Raw genomic sequence first — 17,165 nt, forward strand, 5'->3', positions numbered from 1 at the left:
TTCTCTGCCTCCTGTGGAAATGCATCAAGGTGTGTCTCCGTGCACCCTTCTGCAGGGCCCGAAGTTCAGGATCTCGCAGCCTCCTACAGCCTCCTCCTTCCACCCCAGGGGACGCTGCTCACCGCCGACACTGCAGTTATCAAACGGTGACCTTGACACTGGTCAACTCCCTCCATTTTCCAAACCCTTTCATGGGTGCCTTTGGGAATCATTCCTTGCACAGAATCAATGAATTTTTTTCGTTGACCTGGTTTTTTACCTACACTTCGCCCACCTACTCTTGACTGTGGAAGACTTCCCCGATTGACAAGTTTTCCATTTTAAAGATGTCTTTTTCTCCCACCTACCAAAAGCATCTCTGGATCTGACAATTTCTGAAATATTCCATTCCACAAACACTTACTGAGTGCCGACCATGTACCTGGCTCACTAGGTGAGCAGGAAGAAGATCTGACCCTTCTGATCAGCCCGCCCCTCATTTCTAACAGGGCATTTCAAGGTGAGACCTAATTACCTGAAAACTCTTTTACCTTTTAAGGCAATTTCCCAGTTGGCCTTTACCCCAACATTTTATGATAATTCTTTTTCTAAATCAAGACACACCATATGATGAAGTTTGGGGAGTATTTCCTCACCAGGAAGTGAAAAAATAAAACCGCAAGGCAGCATCTGTTTTGATAGCTTTATTGGAACACGATGGTAACACAAAACATGGATCTGAGGGCCCACCACAGATGCTTCTCCTCTAGGGAGCATGCGCCCCACTTCTGCAGCCATCAGGGGCTCCAGGAGGCCCCCAGGAGGGCAGGGGCGGCTACAGCCAGACCTGCAGTGGCAAGTGGCATGTGAGCACGTTGACCTCGGCCCTGACCAGCTGAGTCTGTGATCAGCCAGACCAGTCTTATGCTCCATCGACTTGGCCATGACTTAGAGATTCATCTGTCTCAGACTCCTGGGGAAATTTCCGAGAAGGGGATCCTGGGGTTTCCAGAAGGAATCCAGCCAAGAGACTGAGCATCTCTGGGGGCCACTGGGGCAAATCGTGCCTTATATAGGCCAAACAGTCTTCTAAGGGCTAGACATACAAGGGTCAACAGAAATAGGCAGGACTCATGACCTCCTGAGTAGGGGAGACGGACAGGGGTCAGGGAACCACACAGATGACTGTAAGTGACAACCATGCCCATGGCTTCCAAGGACAGTTCCGTGGGTACGGGTGGGAGGACTGACCCAATAGGGAGGGTCAAAGAAGACTCCCTCAAGAAGTGATGTTTTGGCTGAGATCCTGTGGCTGAAAGGGCAAGAGGAGCTTTTCAAGTCATGGAAACAGCTCTGTGTGTGTCCTGGTAGCTGGAGGAGCCGTGAGATAAAGAAACCCAACGCAGAAGGCCGCTAGGGTTGGGATGAAGAGATGGAAGGGGGTGTGGGGCAACAGGAGGCTGGGAGGCATGTCGGAGCCCGCGACGCGGGGCCTGAGGGCTGTGGGAAAGATGTTTTTCTGTATGGGTTTGCATTTTGCATAGCCCAGTGTGGCCGTGGGGTGACGGTGGGCTTGGGGGAGGCCAGTGGGGAATACGGGAAGCTGTTTCAATTGTCCTGATGGAGGCGATGGCAGTGGGACTGAGTGACGACAGGGCAGGTGGAGAGAACCAGGTAAATGGTGGATACAAGCGGGAGCTAGGATACAAGAGGATGGACCACGCGGAGCCAGGAGAAAGTTGATGCCAAGGTTGACCTTTGGAGCCCATGGCAGGGCTTCTGTCCAAGAAGGGGGACCCTGGGAGAGGAGCGGTGCAGGGAGACGGTCAAGGTGCAGCTGTGGACATGCTCACGGTGAGGTTGAAAGTTAGTCAAAGGCTCCCAGAAGGAGCCTGGGCTCCAGGTACACATGTGTGAGTAATCTCCTTAGAGGTAAGTCTCTTGGTACCTTCAGTGGGTGGAGACGAGACCACAGAGGGCGAGAAATCGCAGTGAGAGGAGAAGACTCAGGGCTGAGCCTTGGGGAACAGCGCATGTGGTGGCTGGGGAGAGAACAGTGGGCTGACAGAGGGACTGAAAAGGCAGGGGTGGATGGGGAAGGGGGACCACAACAGGGGTTCTTGGAACCAAGGGAAGAGTGGGCTCAGGGAGGGGCAGCGGTCAGCGAGGAGAGCCCAGGAACACCCTCATCTCTCTGGGGCTGCCACCTCCTTCACCTCTTTGGGTCTCTTCAACAACCCTGAAAATAGGAAAGGAGAGCGTAGCCCCTAGGACAGAGGAGAAAAGAGCTGCTCCAAGGTGTCCGCCGCCACACCCAGGGTCCCGCATCCAGCAGAGGGTGCAGCGGGGCCAACTTCCCCACCCCTGCCTGTCATGTCCTCACCACCCCACCTCTCCCTGTCCCTCCCTGTGGCTCCGCACACTTGCCCCAGCAAGTCTGTTCCATGCCACTCCTTGTTGATAGAAAGCACCAGAGAGGGTCAGAACTGCAGCATGAAGGGACTCCCCCAGGCTCCGGGTCTGAGCCTCGCTAGCAGGAGGGTCTGCTGAGTCAAGGAAATATCGTGGCCTCTCCTGAGAGGCAGTGTAGTGTTGTGTCAAGAGCATGGGCTTCTACCCATCCTCCCATTTGTCTGTTTGTCTGTTTGTTCCTTCCTTCCTTCAGCAACTATTCTCAAGTGCCTCCTATGTGCCAGGCACACTTTCTAGCTGAGTGGCCCCTTACTTCTCTGAGCCTCATTTTCCATTCCTGTAGACAGGTCGACCATCCCTGCCACATGTAACGAGGATGACGTGAGCTCAGGCGGGTGACGTACTCGGCACACAGTAGGTGTTCATTAAAGGCTAATGTCCTTCCTTTCCCTTCCCTTCCCTCCCTTCATCCCGCAGAACCCACGAGGGAGTGAGAGGCCAATGCTTCATGGCAACAACCCTCTGCCGTGCTCAGAGGGCAGGCGTGTGTCGGCACATACGCCTCTGTGTACGCACCTGTGTGCACATCCCCGAAAGTCCCACCGTCTCTGCCCGTGACTCAGGGCCAGCACCAACCTGAGCCTTGAACCCATGGGATTCAGCAGACCCAGACCCAGGGGAGTCTGAGCGCAGAGCAGGCTGCTCCTAGGCCAGAGGACCCCAGCACCCACCATGTGCTCTGGGAGTCCCCAGACTCAGGCTAGGGTGTGTCCTCGGTGGTTGGGGGGCGGCTGCTTGGTCCTTAGTGGCTCCAGGAGTCAAATTTTGGTGACCAGAAGCAGGATGTTCAGCGTTCTGGGGCTGGGTCTAGACAGCCTCGGAGGGCAGCATCCTCACCGATTCCTGGGCCAGTGTCCTTAGCAGCTCCTCAGACAGTGGCTCTCCCGGCTGCTCCTCCAAGGGGCCTCCCACGTGTCTCTGGAGAAACCTAAGCGCCCACAGGCTCTTGCAGCAGCTCAGAAGATTGCTGGAGCACAGGGCGCAGGACATCGCTGGCTTCCTGGGGAGACACAAGCATAGGTTAGGGCTGAGGTGACCACTGAGCAAGGCCAGTTGGGCCAGACCTTGCCTCTGGCCTTTGCTTCTTCTAAGCCGGGAGCTGGGAAGGGTGGGGTGGTATGCGGCAGGGAACCTCCCACGTGAAACAGGGACTTGTTCCCTCAACCCACAATGGGGAGCATTCAAGAGACTTGTTTTCAAACCCCAAATCAGCTTCTAACATGCTGTGTACCCTTGGTCAAGTTACTTAACCTCTCTGAACCTTAAGTGAAGGTAAAAATAACCACCTTTCCAATTCTTGAAAGGATTAAGTGTTATAAAATATGTTTAAAAGTATCCCACACATTGCCTGGCTCATGGTAGGAGCCCAGTGAATGTTTGCTATTTCTGTGTCTGAATAAAATGATTCCTGAACACCTACATCATGTTCTGCATGAGTTGGGGGAAGGCTGGGAGAAGAAGACACAAAGATTTATTCAGCCTTGCGTTAAAATCAGTTGTGAATGTGTCTGTCTCTCCATTAGAATGTGTGGTCCCTGAAGGCAAGGCGCTTGCCTTTCAAACCCCTACTAAGTGGCTGCCGGCACATAGTAGGTCCTCAGTTATGTCCATTGAGTCAAGCTGATTGAAGGTCACTGAACGTAAGTTAGCCAAACACTTGGGAGGAAAGTTTTTAACAAAGTATTTGACATACATTTTCAGAAAGATGAAGACTTCCTCCATATCTGGGTATACAAAATTCCTTTGGCCTGTTGCCTGCTAAGATGTGGACAGCTGACCTGCTTTTTCCTTCCGATACTTTCAGTGAGTAAGAATTCCTTCATCGTTTTTATTTCAAGCCTTCTGAGGTCAAGAGAAGAAGCCTCAGTGTGGAGGGCCTGTGTTTTTAGTACTCAACATGCAGGTGTCCCTTTATAACCCGGAGTGGGGGCAGGCTCAGAGCTTCACTCAGGCAATGGGATCTGGCCAAACTTGGGTGGCATTGTTTCCTGTCATTGTTTCTATGCTCACAAGTACTTTCTGTTTTCCACAAGTGATACTGCATTTCCATTTATGGTGATGATATAAAGTCTTATAAATATATTTCAGTGAAAACAGCCAGGTGGTGTAGAGACTTAAGTGTAAATTATGCAGTTGGGAGAGGACTATGGGCTGCACAGGGAAGGGGATTTGCAAGCAACTGTGGTTTGAGGAGTGTCCTTGCAAGTCCTGGCCCATCCTGTCTCATGCTTGGCCCCAATGCAGGAGAAGCTAAGCATTGCTTGGTGTCCCTAGACACTTTGCCTGGGGTCTCTGCAGCTCCAGGGCAGGACAAAACCTGGCTTTAGCTCTGTCTAAGGCAACGGATGCTACTTCGTTTCTTGCTTCCCTGCCTTGGCTGGAGCAGTAGTTTTCTTCATCCAGTTTCAGGCTGGAAGCTAGCCCTTGCTTGGTCCTGACACTCACTGCGGGTCCTCCGGATGTCCCGTGAAACTCGTGCCTGGCCTCAGCTCTAGCCCTCATCTGTTAAGTTATTCTGGCCCCCAGAGGAATCAAACTCACTCTCTTCCACATGGAGAGAGAGCAAAGCATCGTGCTTCCCCTTAGAGTCCATCGGAGGGGAGTATAGATTTGGATGCCTGCTTTTGTAAAGGCTTTGTGAACAAGGACACAGCCAACACCCACAGCCAACACCCAAGCTTCCCTGGCTGCATGGCATGTTCTGGCTTAGCCAGTACTGGAGGCCTTGCATGGCCCAAGCTCTCTCGTGGGTTTGGCCAGCCCCACCGTCCCCAGAACACCTGCCCTCACCTGGACCTCCAGGTCACACCCCTGCACTTCAGAGGCTCCGGTTCTTCTCCGTGCCAGCAGTGTACATATTTGACCAAGTAGGCAGGTATCTACCCTTGGATTAACATTCCAGATGGAGCCTGAAGTGTGATAAAGTGACTTTCACGTCGATTAGATTGAAATGATCCAAGACAAGCTAGCTCTAGGCTAGGAAATTACCTCCCTTCTTCTAAAAGGCTGTAAAATCATTTAAAATAATAGTATTATGGAAGTATCGCATGTTCATAGTAAAAAATTCAGAACATAGAGACTAACAAAAAGAAGAAAATAAGCAGCTCAAATAACTCCACTACTCAGACATATCTTTTTGCTACGTGGAGATTGTGTCAAAAAATATTTTTAAATGAAATACATCAAAGAGGCTATATAAAAAACACATGTGTGTGGCTTAAAATATTAAAGAATATTAAAGTGAATACAAGTGTAACCACCTCTCAGGTTAAGAAATAGAATTTACCAGCCCCTGATTTGTTTCAGCAAATATGTATGTACCCCTGAATAATATACTGTGTTGTTCTGCCAGGATTTTACTTTTATATAAATGGAATCATGTTTTAGGATTCTTTTCTGCAGCTTCCTTTTTTTAGTTGTTGTTCAACATTATACTTTTGAGATTAAACTCTGTCAATGCGTGAACCTGTAGTTCATTTTCACAGTCATAAAGTATTCCATTATGGGAAGATACTCCAATTTATTTATCCATTCACCTGCTGGTGGACATCTGGGTTGTTTCTCATTTTTATCTTCTCCCTTCTCATACTTGTTTTTGAATCTACACTCTACTGGCCTCATCAAATAAACAGGAGAGTTTCCCTTTTTCTCTTCTCTGAAGAGTTTGAGCAGGACTGGAACGATCTTTTCCTTGAGTGTTTGGTAGAACTCCTTAGCAAAACCAAGTACTACTGGTGTTTCATTCACTTTCTTTATTTTTTTTTGCGGTACACGGGCCTCTCACTGTTGTGGCCTCTCCCGTTGCAGAGCACAGGCTCCGGACGCACAGGCTCAGCGGCCATGGCTCACGGGCCCAGCCGCTCCGCGGCATGTGGGATCTTCCCGGACCGGGGCACGAACCCGTGTCCCCTGCATCGGCAGGCAGACTCTCAAGCACTGTGCCACCAGGGAAGCCCACTTTCTTTATTTTTTAATGTTTGTAGGACCATTCGGGTTTTCTATTTCTTCCCAAGTCAGTTTTGGTAAGTTCTGTTGCTAGGAATTCGTGCACTGTATCTGAATTTTCCCTTGTTTGGGGCATAAAATTGACCACAATGTTCTTATCATCTTTCTTAATTGCTGCAAAATCTATAATAATATCTCCCTTTTAGTCTTAATATTGTTTGCTTATGATGTTAATGATTAATTTCTCTTTGTGGTTTTGGCAATGTTACTTTGTCAGTTTTACTTTTTGCAGCTGGTTTATTTGGTACATACAAGTTTAGAATTCTTATCCTTCTAGTGAATTGAATCTTTTTTCAAAAGATGGTCTTTATCTTTAGTAATACTTTTTGCTTACAGTTCACTTTGTCTGTTATTAATATAGCTACCCAGATTTCTTTTGGTTAGTTTTGCCTAGTATATCTTATTTTTCCTTCCTTATACTTTCAACTTTTTTGTTTCCTTAAGTCTATCTCTTGTAAAAATATTTGTTTGGGTTTAAAAAAAATCAAATCTGGCAATCTCCACTTTTTTTAATTGGCCCAGGTTATTCCATTTATATGTCCTGTGATTACTGATATATTTTGACGAATTTCTTCAATGTGATTTTGTGTTCTACATTTGTCCCATCTTTTCTAAAGTTTCCTGTCTTTTTTTTTTTGCTTTGTTTTAAACTGCCTTTTTTCTCCTTCTCTTTCCTCCTTACCATATGGAATTTCCATCCTCTTATTAAATTCGTTTGCCTTGCATATTTAACTTAATAATGTCTAGTGGTGTGGAGCCCTTCCTCCTTTACTTAGCTTGCCATCCATGCCAAATGTAAGTTGGGATGAGACACTAAGCTGGAGTCCCACACTGTGTAGACTTTATTACATTACACACATCTAGAGATACTTGTACGTGTAATATTCCTGGACTCCCTCATGGCCCATCTTTGCCCTGAGCTCTGACACTTGAGGCTCGGAGGTGTATATGGGGTTCTAGGAGAGCACATAATAGGTCGTCTGGCAAGTGCTTATGGTAAACATCTTATTTTTACCTTCCCATCATCAATTCCCCTTCTCTTGGTAATAACACCTTGATTCTTCTTTGGAATCCAGACTTCCTACTCTTTGCCCGTGTGGGTGAGGTGAGATTTACCTTATTCATTGCATTGGCTCCAGGTCTGGGTACAGAGGTAAAGACAGGACCCCATCCAGCCAATGAAACTTAAGCCTAAAACTTTCTGTTGGAATGGGAGGAAAGGGAAATATTTTCCATTGGGGCTACTAAGATGGTAAGATGTAAGCTTGGAGCTCCTTGTGGCCCCATGGGGAGACTCTAACTGAAAATGAAGGCAACACAGGGTGAAACTGAGTTGAAAGCTGGAGAAAGACAAATTTATGATGACATTTGAGCTCCTGAATCCAACTTGAAGCTACTCTTGATTTCTTCAGTTCTATAAGCTAATTCCCTACCTCCACCAATCCCAGCCTCTTTTAACTGGGTTTCTGCAACTGACAGTTAATAGTGTCCTAATAGCATTCTCAAATAAATGTTCTTTGAATATCTTGTCACCTGAGGGTGCTATAATATGTTCAGCCACCAGGGGTCAGGACCCAGTTTCAGTGAGAAGCCTTGCTCAGTCTCGCTCTGAACCTCGGTTTCCTCATCTGTGAAATATGTTAATAATATCAAGCTCACAGGACTATTGTAAGGACTACAGATAATGACTGTCAGTGACCTTTTCCATTACCATCTACGGCTTATAGTACAAATTATCACACAGAACCACCACATGCACACATTGCTCTGTCTTGTACTTGCACCTATACACATGTCATCCCCATTGCTTGCAATTCCTTTACCTTCTTTGCTGTGCACTTTGAAGTGTTTCAAGGTTCTGTTCAGGCATCACCTCCTCTGGGAAGCTGTCTCTGAGGTCTCCCAGGATTATTGATTCCCTCCTGGCTCCTACAGCCCCTCTGCTGAGACACTTACCTCCTTGGGTTAACCATCAATTTACCTATCTCCCAGACTAAAGGCAGGTGTTGGATCTTTCGTCATCTACCCCACTGTCCAAGTTTATAGGAGGTGCTCAATCGTGTGTGTGAACTAATAAATGAAAAAGCCAATCTCATTTTCGATAGTGATTCTCCCATTTTCTGACTTCCCAAGTTCACAGATCAGCAGAAGCAAAAGCACTTCCCCTGGCTGTGGGGCAGCCCTTACCCCACTCTGTGTGGTGTCTCATGCTGGCTTTATTTCTATATCTACCTTCCCACTCCTACCAGCCCAGAAGAGCATTGTGAGCCAGGACCTTGGGACAGACAGTGAGGCATGGTGACCATTTCAGCAAATACCTGCTGAGCACCAGCCCTGAGTTGGGATGACTGGGACAAAATGTGAGATTTAGCAGCAGGAGTCATGCATTCAGTTTGAGGCTTCCTCACTCCCCTGCTGTCGGGTCTCAGACAACTCCACCTCCCTGTCGAAGCCCATCTCCTCGTCTGTAAAATGAGCATAATCCCAGGGGAAGTGCTGTAGAAGCCAGGAGAAGTGATGGGAGAAGAGAAAGGTTTAGAAATTCCAGAAGATTCTCCCTTTCTCCCTCCTCTTTTGTTTCCCAAGACAGGTACAGCCATTAGCTGCTTTTCCCTGAGGGTCACCAAGAACTGGCCCTTGAGGGGCTGCGTGTTGTAGGCTGGGCTGCTCCCTGAACCCAGACCCTTGCTTATCCTGCACCCAAGCATCTGGGGGAACTGCCACACCCAGAAGGGCAGTTTCACGTATATCTTGGGAACTGGGTCAGTGCAAAGTCCCCTCTCCTTTTTGAGGAAAGGGAAGTGGGAGAGCTTAGAAAGGGGAAATGGCCCTCTAGTGCCCTGGGAGCCAGCCACAGCCCACCAAGTGTCTGTTCCCTTGCCTTACACTTTTGCCAAAATCAGGGGCGACCCTCTTCTCCAGGCAGACCTAATTTCTCGTTGTCCTAAAATAAGCTATGAGGTGGAAATTTCAGGATGCCAAGTTACCCAGAGCCCACTCATATGAGTGTTATCTTCAAATAACTTTGCTTTCTACCACAAACCAGTACTTCCCAGTATTTGGCCGAAATGACCAAACTTCAGCCCTCCACTCATGAAAGAAATGATTTTTTTCAGGGCCTTCTCATACTTTTCCGGAAGTAAACACAGAGGGTTTGCCTGTGTCAGCGTCTGCTTTGAAGGGTGGAGGGCCGGGGCAGGATGATGGGCGCCCAGGGCCAAGTCCATAGGTGGAGCTCTCTTTCTGTCCTTCAAGCTGGGCAAAGGCTTCCTGCAGGAGTTTTGCAAAAACAGTGTTCATTTTCATGACAAATAAGGTGGGAGAAGCATGCACCCACCACTGGGAGAGCCAAGGCCTCAGGGCATGGGTCTGGCCCTCAGTCAATAGTCACGTTGAGTGCTTACTGTGTGTTTGGGGTACCTTGGGGGCCCCACCACCCACTTCTTTACAGATGAGGGAACTGGCTCTTCGTGGGATTAAGTGACCTGCCTGACCAAGGTCACACCAGTGCGTGGAGGAACAGGGCTCTGTGCCACGTCTGCTAGGTCCAAAGCCTATGCTCTGAGCCCTAAGAGCAGCCAAATGACAGCCACCATGCACTGAGCTCCTGCTGCACGCCAGGCCTGGTTCTGGGCGTTTTGTAAATATTAGCTCGACCTCAAGGGCCAGGTACTATTAGTCCCCCTATTTGATGGAGGAGGAAACTAAGGCACAGAGAGGTTAGGAAACTTGCCCGAGGTCACACAGCCGGTGAGGAGTGTTGGGCATTGTTATAGCACGGTGGGCTTGCTGCTTGAAGGAGAAGTGAAGGAGTGGCGCGGCCTACTTCCACTCAACCCTTCCTTTGCCTCCGTGTCACCCACTTTTCGCTGACGAGTGAGACGGCAGAATAATAAAATGTTGAGAGTGATCATGGGTCAGGCACCTAACGTTGAACTCTCACAATATCCACGTGATAAGTATGATAGAGTTACGATATTCTTATCTCCAACAGATGAGGAAGTCTGAGCCCAAAGAACTTTAGTTCACTTGCACAGCAAATAAGTGGTGGAGGATTGAAAGAGCCCAGCTTGGTCCACCTGCATAGCTGGAGATTCCCTGCCCCCACCTCCCCTCCCCGTCCAGTGCAGGTGGACTCTGGGCCATGCTCAGATCTCCCCAGTCCCAAGGGACATCTTGTGTTTACCCTGCCCGGCTGCTTCAACCCTAAGTAACATCTATTTGAGACTGGCTGGCTTGCCCAATCCTCTCCCTGAAACTCTGGAAAGTTTTTTAAAACCGAAGGAAACCCCCAAAACCCTGCCCACTCACACCAGTGGGTGCTCATGGAAAAAGAACCCACAGTGCCCAAGGCAACTCTCAAAGTCATGTCCTCTCACTCACTCCATCCCACCCCTCTGAGGCAGGCGAAAGGTCACGCCCATTTCATAGATGGGAAATTGAGGCTCAGAGAGGCTGCCATTTGCCCAAGGTCATCCAGGTGGGTCGGGCGCTGCATCCTGGGCTCAGCTCCTGGCATCACTATGCCAGTTCTTTTGACTGAAGACTTATTTGCTCTGTAGTCTCTGAACGGCTCAGGCCCTGGACGTGGGCTCACCTCTCTGATGGTTCCTCCTTAGCCCCTTCTTCTCCCTCTTCCCTGCCCCTCTGTCCATCCTTAAATGCCAGAGACCCCTTCTCCTTGCCAGCTATACCTCTGCCCTAGTCAGTCCCCCTCACAACCCTTCTAGGACCCTCCCCCTGAGTGGTGTCCAGTAAGTAATGCCTTCAGAGGTGGCTGGTGGGCCCCCGTACAGCCAGTCTAGAAAACAATTAAGCAAAGTGTAACAAAAGGCCTCAAATATCCCTCTCCTTTCACCAGTAATTCTGGTTCCAGAAATTCAGTTTCTGGGGAAATAATCTGAAAGAAACAGAATGTTCTCTGCATGGAGATGTTCATCACAGGACTGCTTATAAAAGCAAAAATAACGCCGAGACAAGGGCAAAATACAACAACAGGGGAGCATTTTAGTCAGTCTCGAGGCTCCTCATGGAGCCCCATGCCTGCCAGTGAGCTGCTGTGGACGACACTGTTCTCGGGCCTGTATATCTATTCTCTAGTAACATCCCCACTTACAGATGAAGAAATGGAGGCAGGAGAGGTAACGTGCCCAAGGGCAATCAGGCAGTCTGACTCTCCCAGGCTCAACCATTCCCAGGGCAGTGGTGGTTACTAGTCACCATCACCGGCTAGTTAGGTGTTGAACGTGGGCCAGTGTGTCAGGTGTGTGGTGTGTCGCTGGCGGGGTAGGAGAGGATACTAATTTGAGATGTAGTGGGCTTGTCCCCATTGCCAGTGCCACACACACACACCCCCCGCCATTCAGGCAGTGACTCGGAACAGAAGCAGAAACAACGGTGAGAGAGTTCAAGGGCATTTGGCTTTCAGGAGCCTGTGAGAGCAGTTCCCCACCACCCAGAGAGGAGGCTGGGGCAGGAGGATGAGTTAGCTGCTAGAGTGGGCCCTGCCCCCAGCCTCTCCTTTGGGGGTCAGAATGCTCATTGGAGGTGAGGTGAGGGTCTGAAAGTAGAGGGGCTTGTGTCCTACTTCCTAGGACAAGGGGGGTGGGCCTGCAGACATGGCCATGAGGAGGCTTCACGGAGCTCTGTACCCCAGGTCCTCTGCTCTCACATGGGGCACAAGAGGCCCCTAAAATCTCCCAGACCTACAGTGAGCCCTAGCTTGTGGCTGGGCCTTGGGGCCTGCCTGCTGGGCGATTCCTGGGGGCCTGTAGCAGAGGCCGAGGCCCTTGGGAGGGTGTGGCTCTTCCTCAGCAATCCAGGTAAGGCCAGGAGCAGGCCAGCTGTGTCCCCAGGGCCCAGGCATGGCATGGGCACCATGGATGGAGAAGGAAGCCATGGGGGCCAGACAGCCTCCGGGAACTTAGCTTGCCCTGGAGGGAAGGAGGGGGCAGTGGAGAGACTCTTGGATTGACTGGGTTCAACTTCCAAAGTCACCGTGTTTACAGCTGGAAGTGCCTGAGAGCCCCTGACCTGGAAAATGTACGTTTCTCCACCATCCATGAAGTGGTGGCCTGTGGGCATCCGCAGCAGAATGAAGCAAAGACTCTCACACCTGAGCGGACTCCGCGCTCTGCTCTAAGCTTCCCTCCCAGGCCAAGCATTAACGCCCTTGGTCCTTTTCCCAGCCCTGGGAGGGAGGGGCTGGGATGATCAGTCCTACTTTTCAGATGGGGACAAAGTTTCAGAAAAGGAAGTACCTGCCCATCAGTCGCCTTCCCATCGTCTGTGAGTCCCCGGTCCCTCTCTCCCCTCCCCGTCCCTCCTTTCCTCCCCCACTTCCAGCCTCCTCTGCCTAGGACGGCACCTCTAACCTCTGCCCTTCAGCTTAGGAAACTCCCGCTTGTCCCTCAGGAGTCAGCTGAGCCATCACCCCTTCCAGGAGGCTTTGCCCGATTCCTGGGCCACCCCGGGGCCCTCTTGGTTCCCATACCTGCCAGGTCCCAGCACTTATCCCACATGTTTGTACCCTAACAGCTCATCTCATAGATCCATTAGTCACCCCCTTTACCGCCCCCCCCACACACACCCTACGGGGAAGGGGCACTAAAGAATGACTGAGTGAATGAATCAGAGAGACTCGGCAGCCCCTAGCGCAGAGACCTGCTTAGGATCTCCACACGTGGATCCTCTTGTCGCCATGATATCAGGACCACATCTCTCATGAGCGACAGAAAGGGAGTACAGAGCGTGGCTTCAGGGCTTGTGTAAGATGGCAACAGGAATGGAGTTTCTCTTTGACTTTCAGCGTTCCATTTCAATGATGATGAAGTATTTATAAATATTCTGTGTTTCCCAAGTCAGTGTGGAAAAGGGAAGTTCCCTCCAATCCTCTGGGTGCTGGGGAATGCCCTGCTGCCCACCCAGAGCGTCTGACCCTGGGTGACATTGGCATGTGCTCAGTCCCGGAATGAGGAAGGCCTGAGTCTCGTCCACCCGCCCGTGAGTCCCAAAGCCTGTGGCCCTCCCTGCAAGCTGCAGCCTTCTGCACGATCAGATGTGGACAAGCAGAGACACATGCCACTTTTGGGAACTGGGACAAACTCCCCTGCCCCCCACCTCCCTGCCCAGAGATGGGCAGGGAGGGAATGGTCCTCACTTCTCAAGGGAGCCTCAGGCTGGGAGAAGAAGACACAAAGATTTATTCAGCCTTGCATTAAAAGGACAACCTAGGGCTTCCCTGGTGGCGCAGTGGTTGAGAATCTGCCTGCCAATGCAGGGGACACGGGTTCGAGCCCTGACCCAGGCAGATCCCACATGCCGCAGAGCAACTAAGCCCGTGCGCCACAACTACCGAAGCCCGCGCACCGTGCTCCGCAATAAGAGAAGCCACTGCGATGAGAAGCCCGCGCACCGCAACGAAGATCCAAGGCGGCCAAAAATAAAAATAAATAAAATAAATTTATTTTTTTTAAAAAAAGGACACCCTAAAATACCCATTGGGTCTCAGGCACACCCTGTCCCTGTCCCCCGACACTACCTCAAACAGCTGCTGTAGGTTTAATGAACACAGCATCACCCTAAAACAGAGAGCCCTGTGACTTACTGCTGTTTCTTTAAGAGCAGTGACATCTGCTGGAAGCCTTAGCTCTCTTTGACAGATGAGGAAACTGGGGCTCAGAGAGGGATGTGATCTTCTAAAGGCCGTACAGCCTGTCAGTGGCAGAGGCAGTGAGAAACCCCGGTCCCGTGTCTGCCAGGCTGGGTCTCTCTAGGAGCTCTGTCCTGTACCCAATGTGCATCCCTACCTGCCTGTGACCCCTGCACTCAAAGCTCAGGTTGCAACAAGGATATGTTTTACTGAATTTGCCTGCATACTCAGGGTGATTCATTAGTATGAGAAACAGGTTCCCCCTCGCCCTCGCCAGGAGATTTTTGACACAAACACAGTTGGGGGTTTGGCATAACTTCTCTCTCGTTAAGCATTTATGTATAATTAGTGTTGGAATGGTCCCCTGAGATGGATCTAAGCCCCCCATTTTCAGAGGAGGGACACGAGACTCAGGGTCAGGGTCCAAACTGAGCGATTCAGTGGTACAGCTGAGACACAAGTCCACAGAGCCTGCCATGGACTTTTCAGCTGCTCCTTTACAGAGGGGCCACAGGACGGAAGGAGGGAAGGAAGGAAGGAAGGAAGGAAGGAAGGAAGGAAGGAAGGAAGGAAGGAAGAGAGGGAGGGAAGGACGGAGGGAGGCAGGAAGAAATAAAGGGAAAAGAAAGGAAGAAAGAAAAATTACCCCTTACAAGCATCTACCCTGTGTCGGGAGCTTTGCACAAATTGGGGCTAAGGCTCATCACAGTCCTCACAGGGAGGTATTTTTATCCCTATTTTGCAGATGAGCAGGCTGAGGCTCAGAGAGGGCAAGCCACCTGCCTAAAGTCAAGGAGCCAGCAAGTGCTGGGGCTGGAATTGGCACCCTTTCCTTTCCCCTGCACCAGCGGTTGGCAGACGATAGCCTGTGGGCCAAACTCAGCCCACCACCTATTTTGTTGAAATGGTTGAAAAAAGAAGTGCATAGAAGAATAACATTTTGTGACTGGTGCAAATGATATGGAACTCCAATTTTGGTGCCCATAAATAAAGTTTTATTGGAAGGCAGCCACCCCCATTCACTTAAGTATCGTCTGGGGCTGCTTTTGCGCCGTACCACCAGGGTTGAGTGGTGGTGATGAACATAGGCGCCGCAAAGCTAACTTATTTACTATGTGGCCCTTTGCAGAAGAGGCTTGCAGAGCCCCGCCCTCCACCCTGCTGTCTCCCAGGGGTCTGGAAGGTCCGCAGGGCCTCCCTGTAGTTGCACAGGTTGTTCTCTGCACAAGAGCATGGGGGCTGAAATCCAGACCTCTTTCTGCTTGCCAAGCTGTGTGGCCTGGGGCTGGGTCCCCTGCAGAAAGGGCTTTCTCTTAATTTGTTCACCTAGAGTGTTCACCTTTTTCTCATGGGTATAAAGCTACTAGCAGCGCCCCCGAAGGCATGGTTCCCCTTCCCTCCCCTTCACAGCCCCTGGCAAGGCAGCTCCATAGCAGTCCTGTCAGATCTTCGGCACAAGGACCCAGCAGGGAAGGTGGGGAAAGGGCTGGGGCAGGGGTCTGTGCAAAGCCAGGGAGGGAGGGAGGCTGGCGGGGCACTGGCGGGGCCTCCAGCTCGCTTCAAAGGCACAATCACCAGGGAGGTAAAGGAGGGGTTCTCTACCTTTCGAGTGACTCCTGGGGGGGCCACGATTTATTCTCCTTGACTTTTGAGGTTGTAAAAGGCTTCCCACCTCCTCTCCCTCTGCTCTTCCCATGATTTCCTCTCCAGGGCTGGGAAGGGGGTCTCACTCCCCAAACTCTCTGGAGAGACAGAAGATGAAAAGGGTTAATACCTTGTTGCATCCCGCCATTCTGCCCGCAGCTGTGTAGAAGTGCAGGCCCCGCAGGCCTGAGAACGGCCTTTCCGAGCCCACCCAGGCGGGAGGTAGGAACGTGGGCCACCTGTGGGTCCAGGATGCAGCCTCCCGGCCCCCTCCCCAAGGGCCTACCAACTGCCAAGAGCTGCCATAAAGCCCAAGCCCTCGGTGAAGGAGAAACGGGACCATGGACACAGAAGGGAATGGGGGAAGGGAGGGAAAGAAAACACAAAACAGAACGGAAAAAGGAAAGGAAGGAAGAACAGACAGAAAAGAAAGAAAGAACCTCAACAGCATTATGCTAAGCGAAACAACCAGGCAAGAAAGCACACGGATTGGGGCTTCCCTGGTGGCGCAGTGGTTGAGAGTCCGCCTGCCGATGCAGGGGACACGGGTTCGTGCCCCGGTCCGGGAAGATCCCACGTGCCGCGGAGCGGCTGGGCCCGTGAGCTATGGCCGCTGGGCCTGCGCGTCCGGAGCCTGTGCTCCTCAATGGGAGAGGCCACAACAGTGAGAGGTCCGCGTACCAAAAAAAAAAAAAAAAAAGCACACGGATTATCTGAAATGTCCAGAATCGGCACACCTATAGAGATAGAAAGTAGATTTGTGGTTGTCTGGGGAATGCAGGGATCGGGAGGTGGAGAGCTGAAGGCTACAGGGTTTCTTTGGGGTGATGAAAATGTTCTGAAATTGACTCTGGTGATGGTTGCACAACTCTGTGAACAGACCAAAAACCCGTGAACTGTACACTTGAAATGAATGAATCGTATAGCATGTGAAGTATATCTCAATAAAACTGTGATAGAAAAGAAAGATAGAAAATGACAGAAAAGAGACAAAATGTAAAGAAAGAAAAAGAGAAAGAGACGGATGGCAAAGAAGGAGAATTCATGTCTGTTGGGTCTGTTAAAGCACCTGCCACCGGCCAGGAACTGTGCTAAGTGCCTGTATCCCTGACTCCATTTTATTCTCACAATTCTGCAAAGTAGGTCTGATAATTATCATAGTTTTATAGGTAAGGAAACTTCAGCTCACACTGTCAATGACTTGTCTAACATCACCCAACCCCTAACTAGCGGGGGACCAGGACTCATACCGGGCTCCCTAACTTCCACACGGAGGCAGGAAGACACCCCAGGAGCCTTGTGGTGTGACCAAGCCAGGCAGAGGTGACAAAGCAGCAGCCAGCAGGATGCCAGTGTGCAGGGGACAGCCAGGCCCCTTAGCTGGGGGTAGGGCGGGGGCTGGGGGTGGGGGTGG

The 17,165-nt window shown here is 50.6% G+C and overlaps 1 protein-coding gene across 2 annotated transcripts in view; it reads right to left on the bottom strand.

Moving 5' to 3' along the window:
* Positions 1-675: 675 nt before the first annotated feature.
* The window catches only part of HRH2 (histamine receptor H2), a 48,463-nt gene continuing 31,973 nt past the window's right edge, over positions 676-17,165 (bottom strand). Inside the window, exons 4-5 of one of the 2 annotated variants that reach the window (XR_007476269.1) lie at positions 15,710-15,849; positions 3,321-3,451 (exon numbers count right to left, since the gene is read on the bottom strand). Coding sequence is in view for 1 of the 2 variants with exons in the window: in XM_033432104.2 (XP_033287995.1) it covers positions 3,259-3,451 (193 nt within the window). In the remaining variant the exon portion in view is untranslated. Of the gene's footprint in view, positions 3,452-15,709; positions 15,850-17,165 lie in introns of both variants that reach the window. The other variant, XM_033432104.2, reaches the window with a different exon arrangement.

Source organism: Orcinus orca, chromosome 3, assembly GCF_937001465.1.
Source record: "Orcinus orca chromosome 3, mOrcOrc1.1, whole genome shotgun sequence".
Taxonomy (NCBI): Eukaryota; Metazoa; Chordata; class Mammalia; order Artiodactyla; family Delphinidae; genus Orcinus; species Orcinus orca.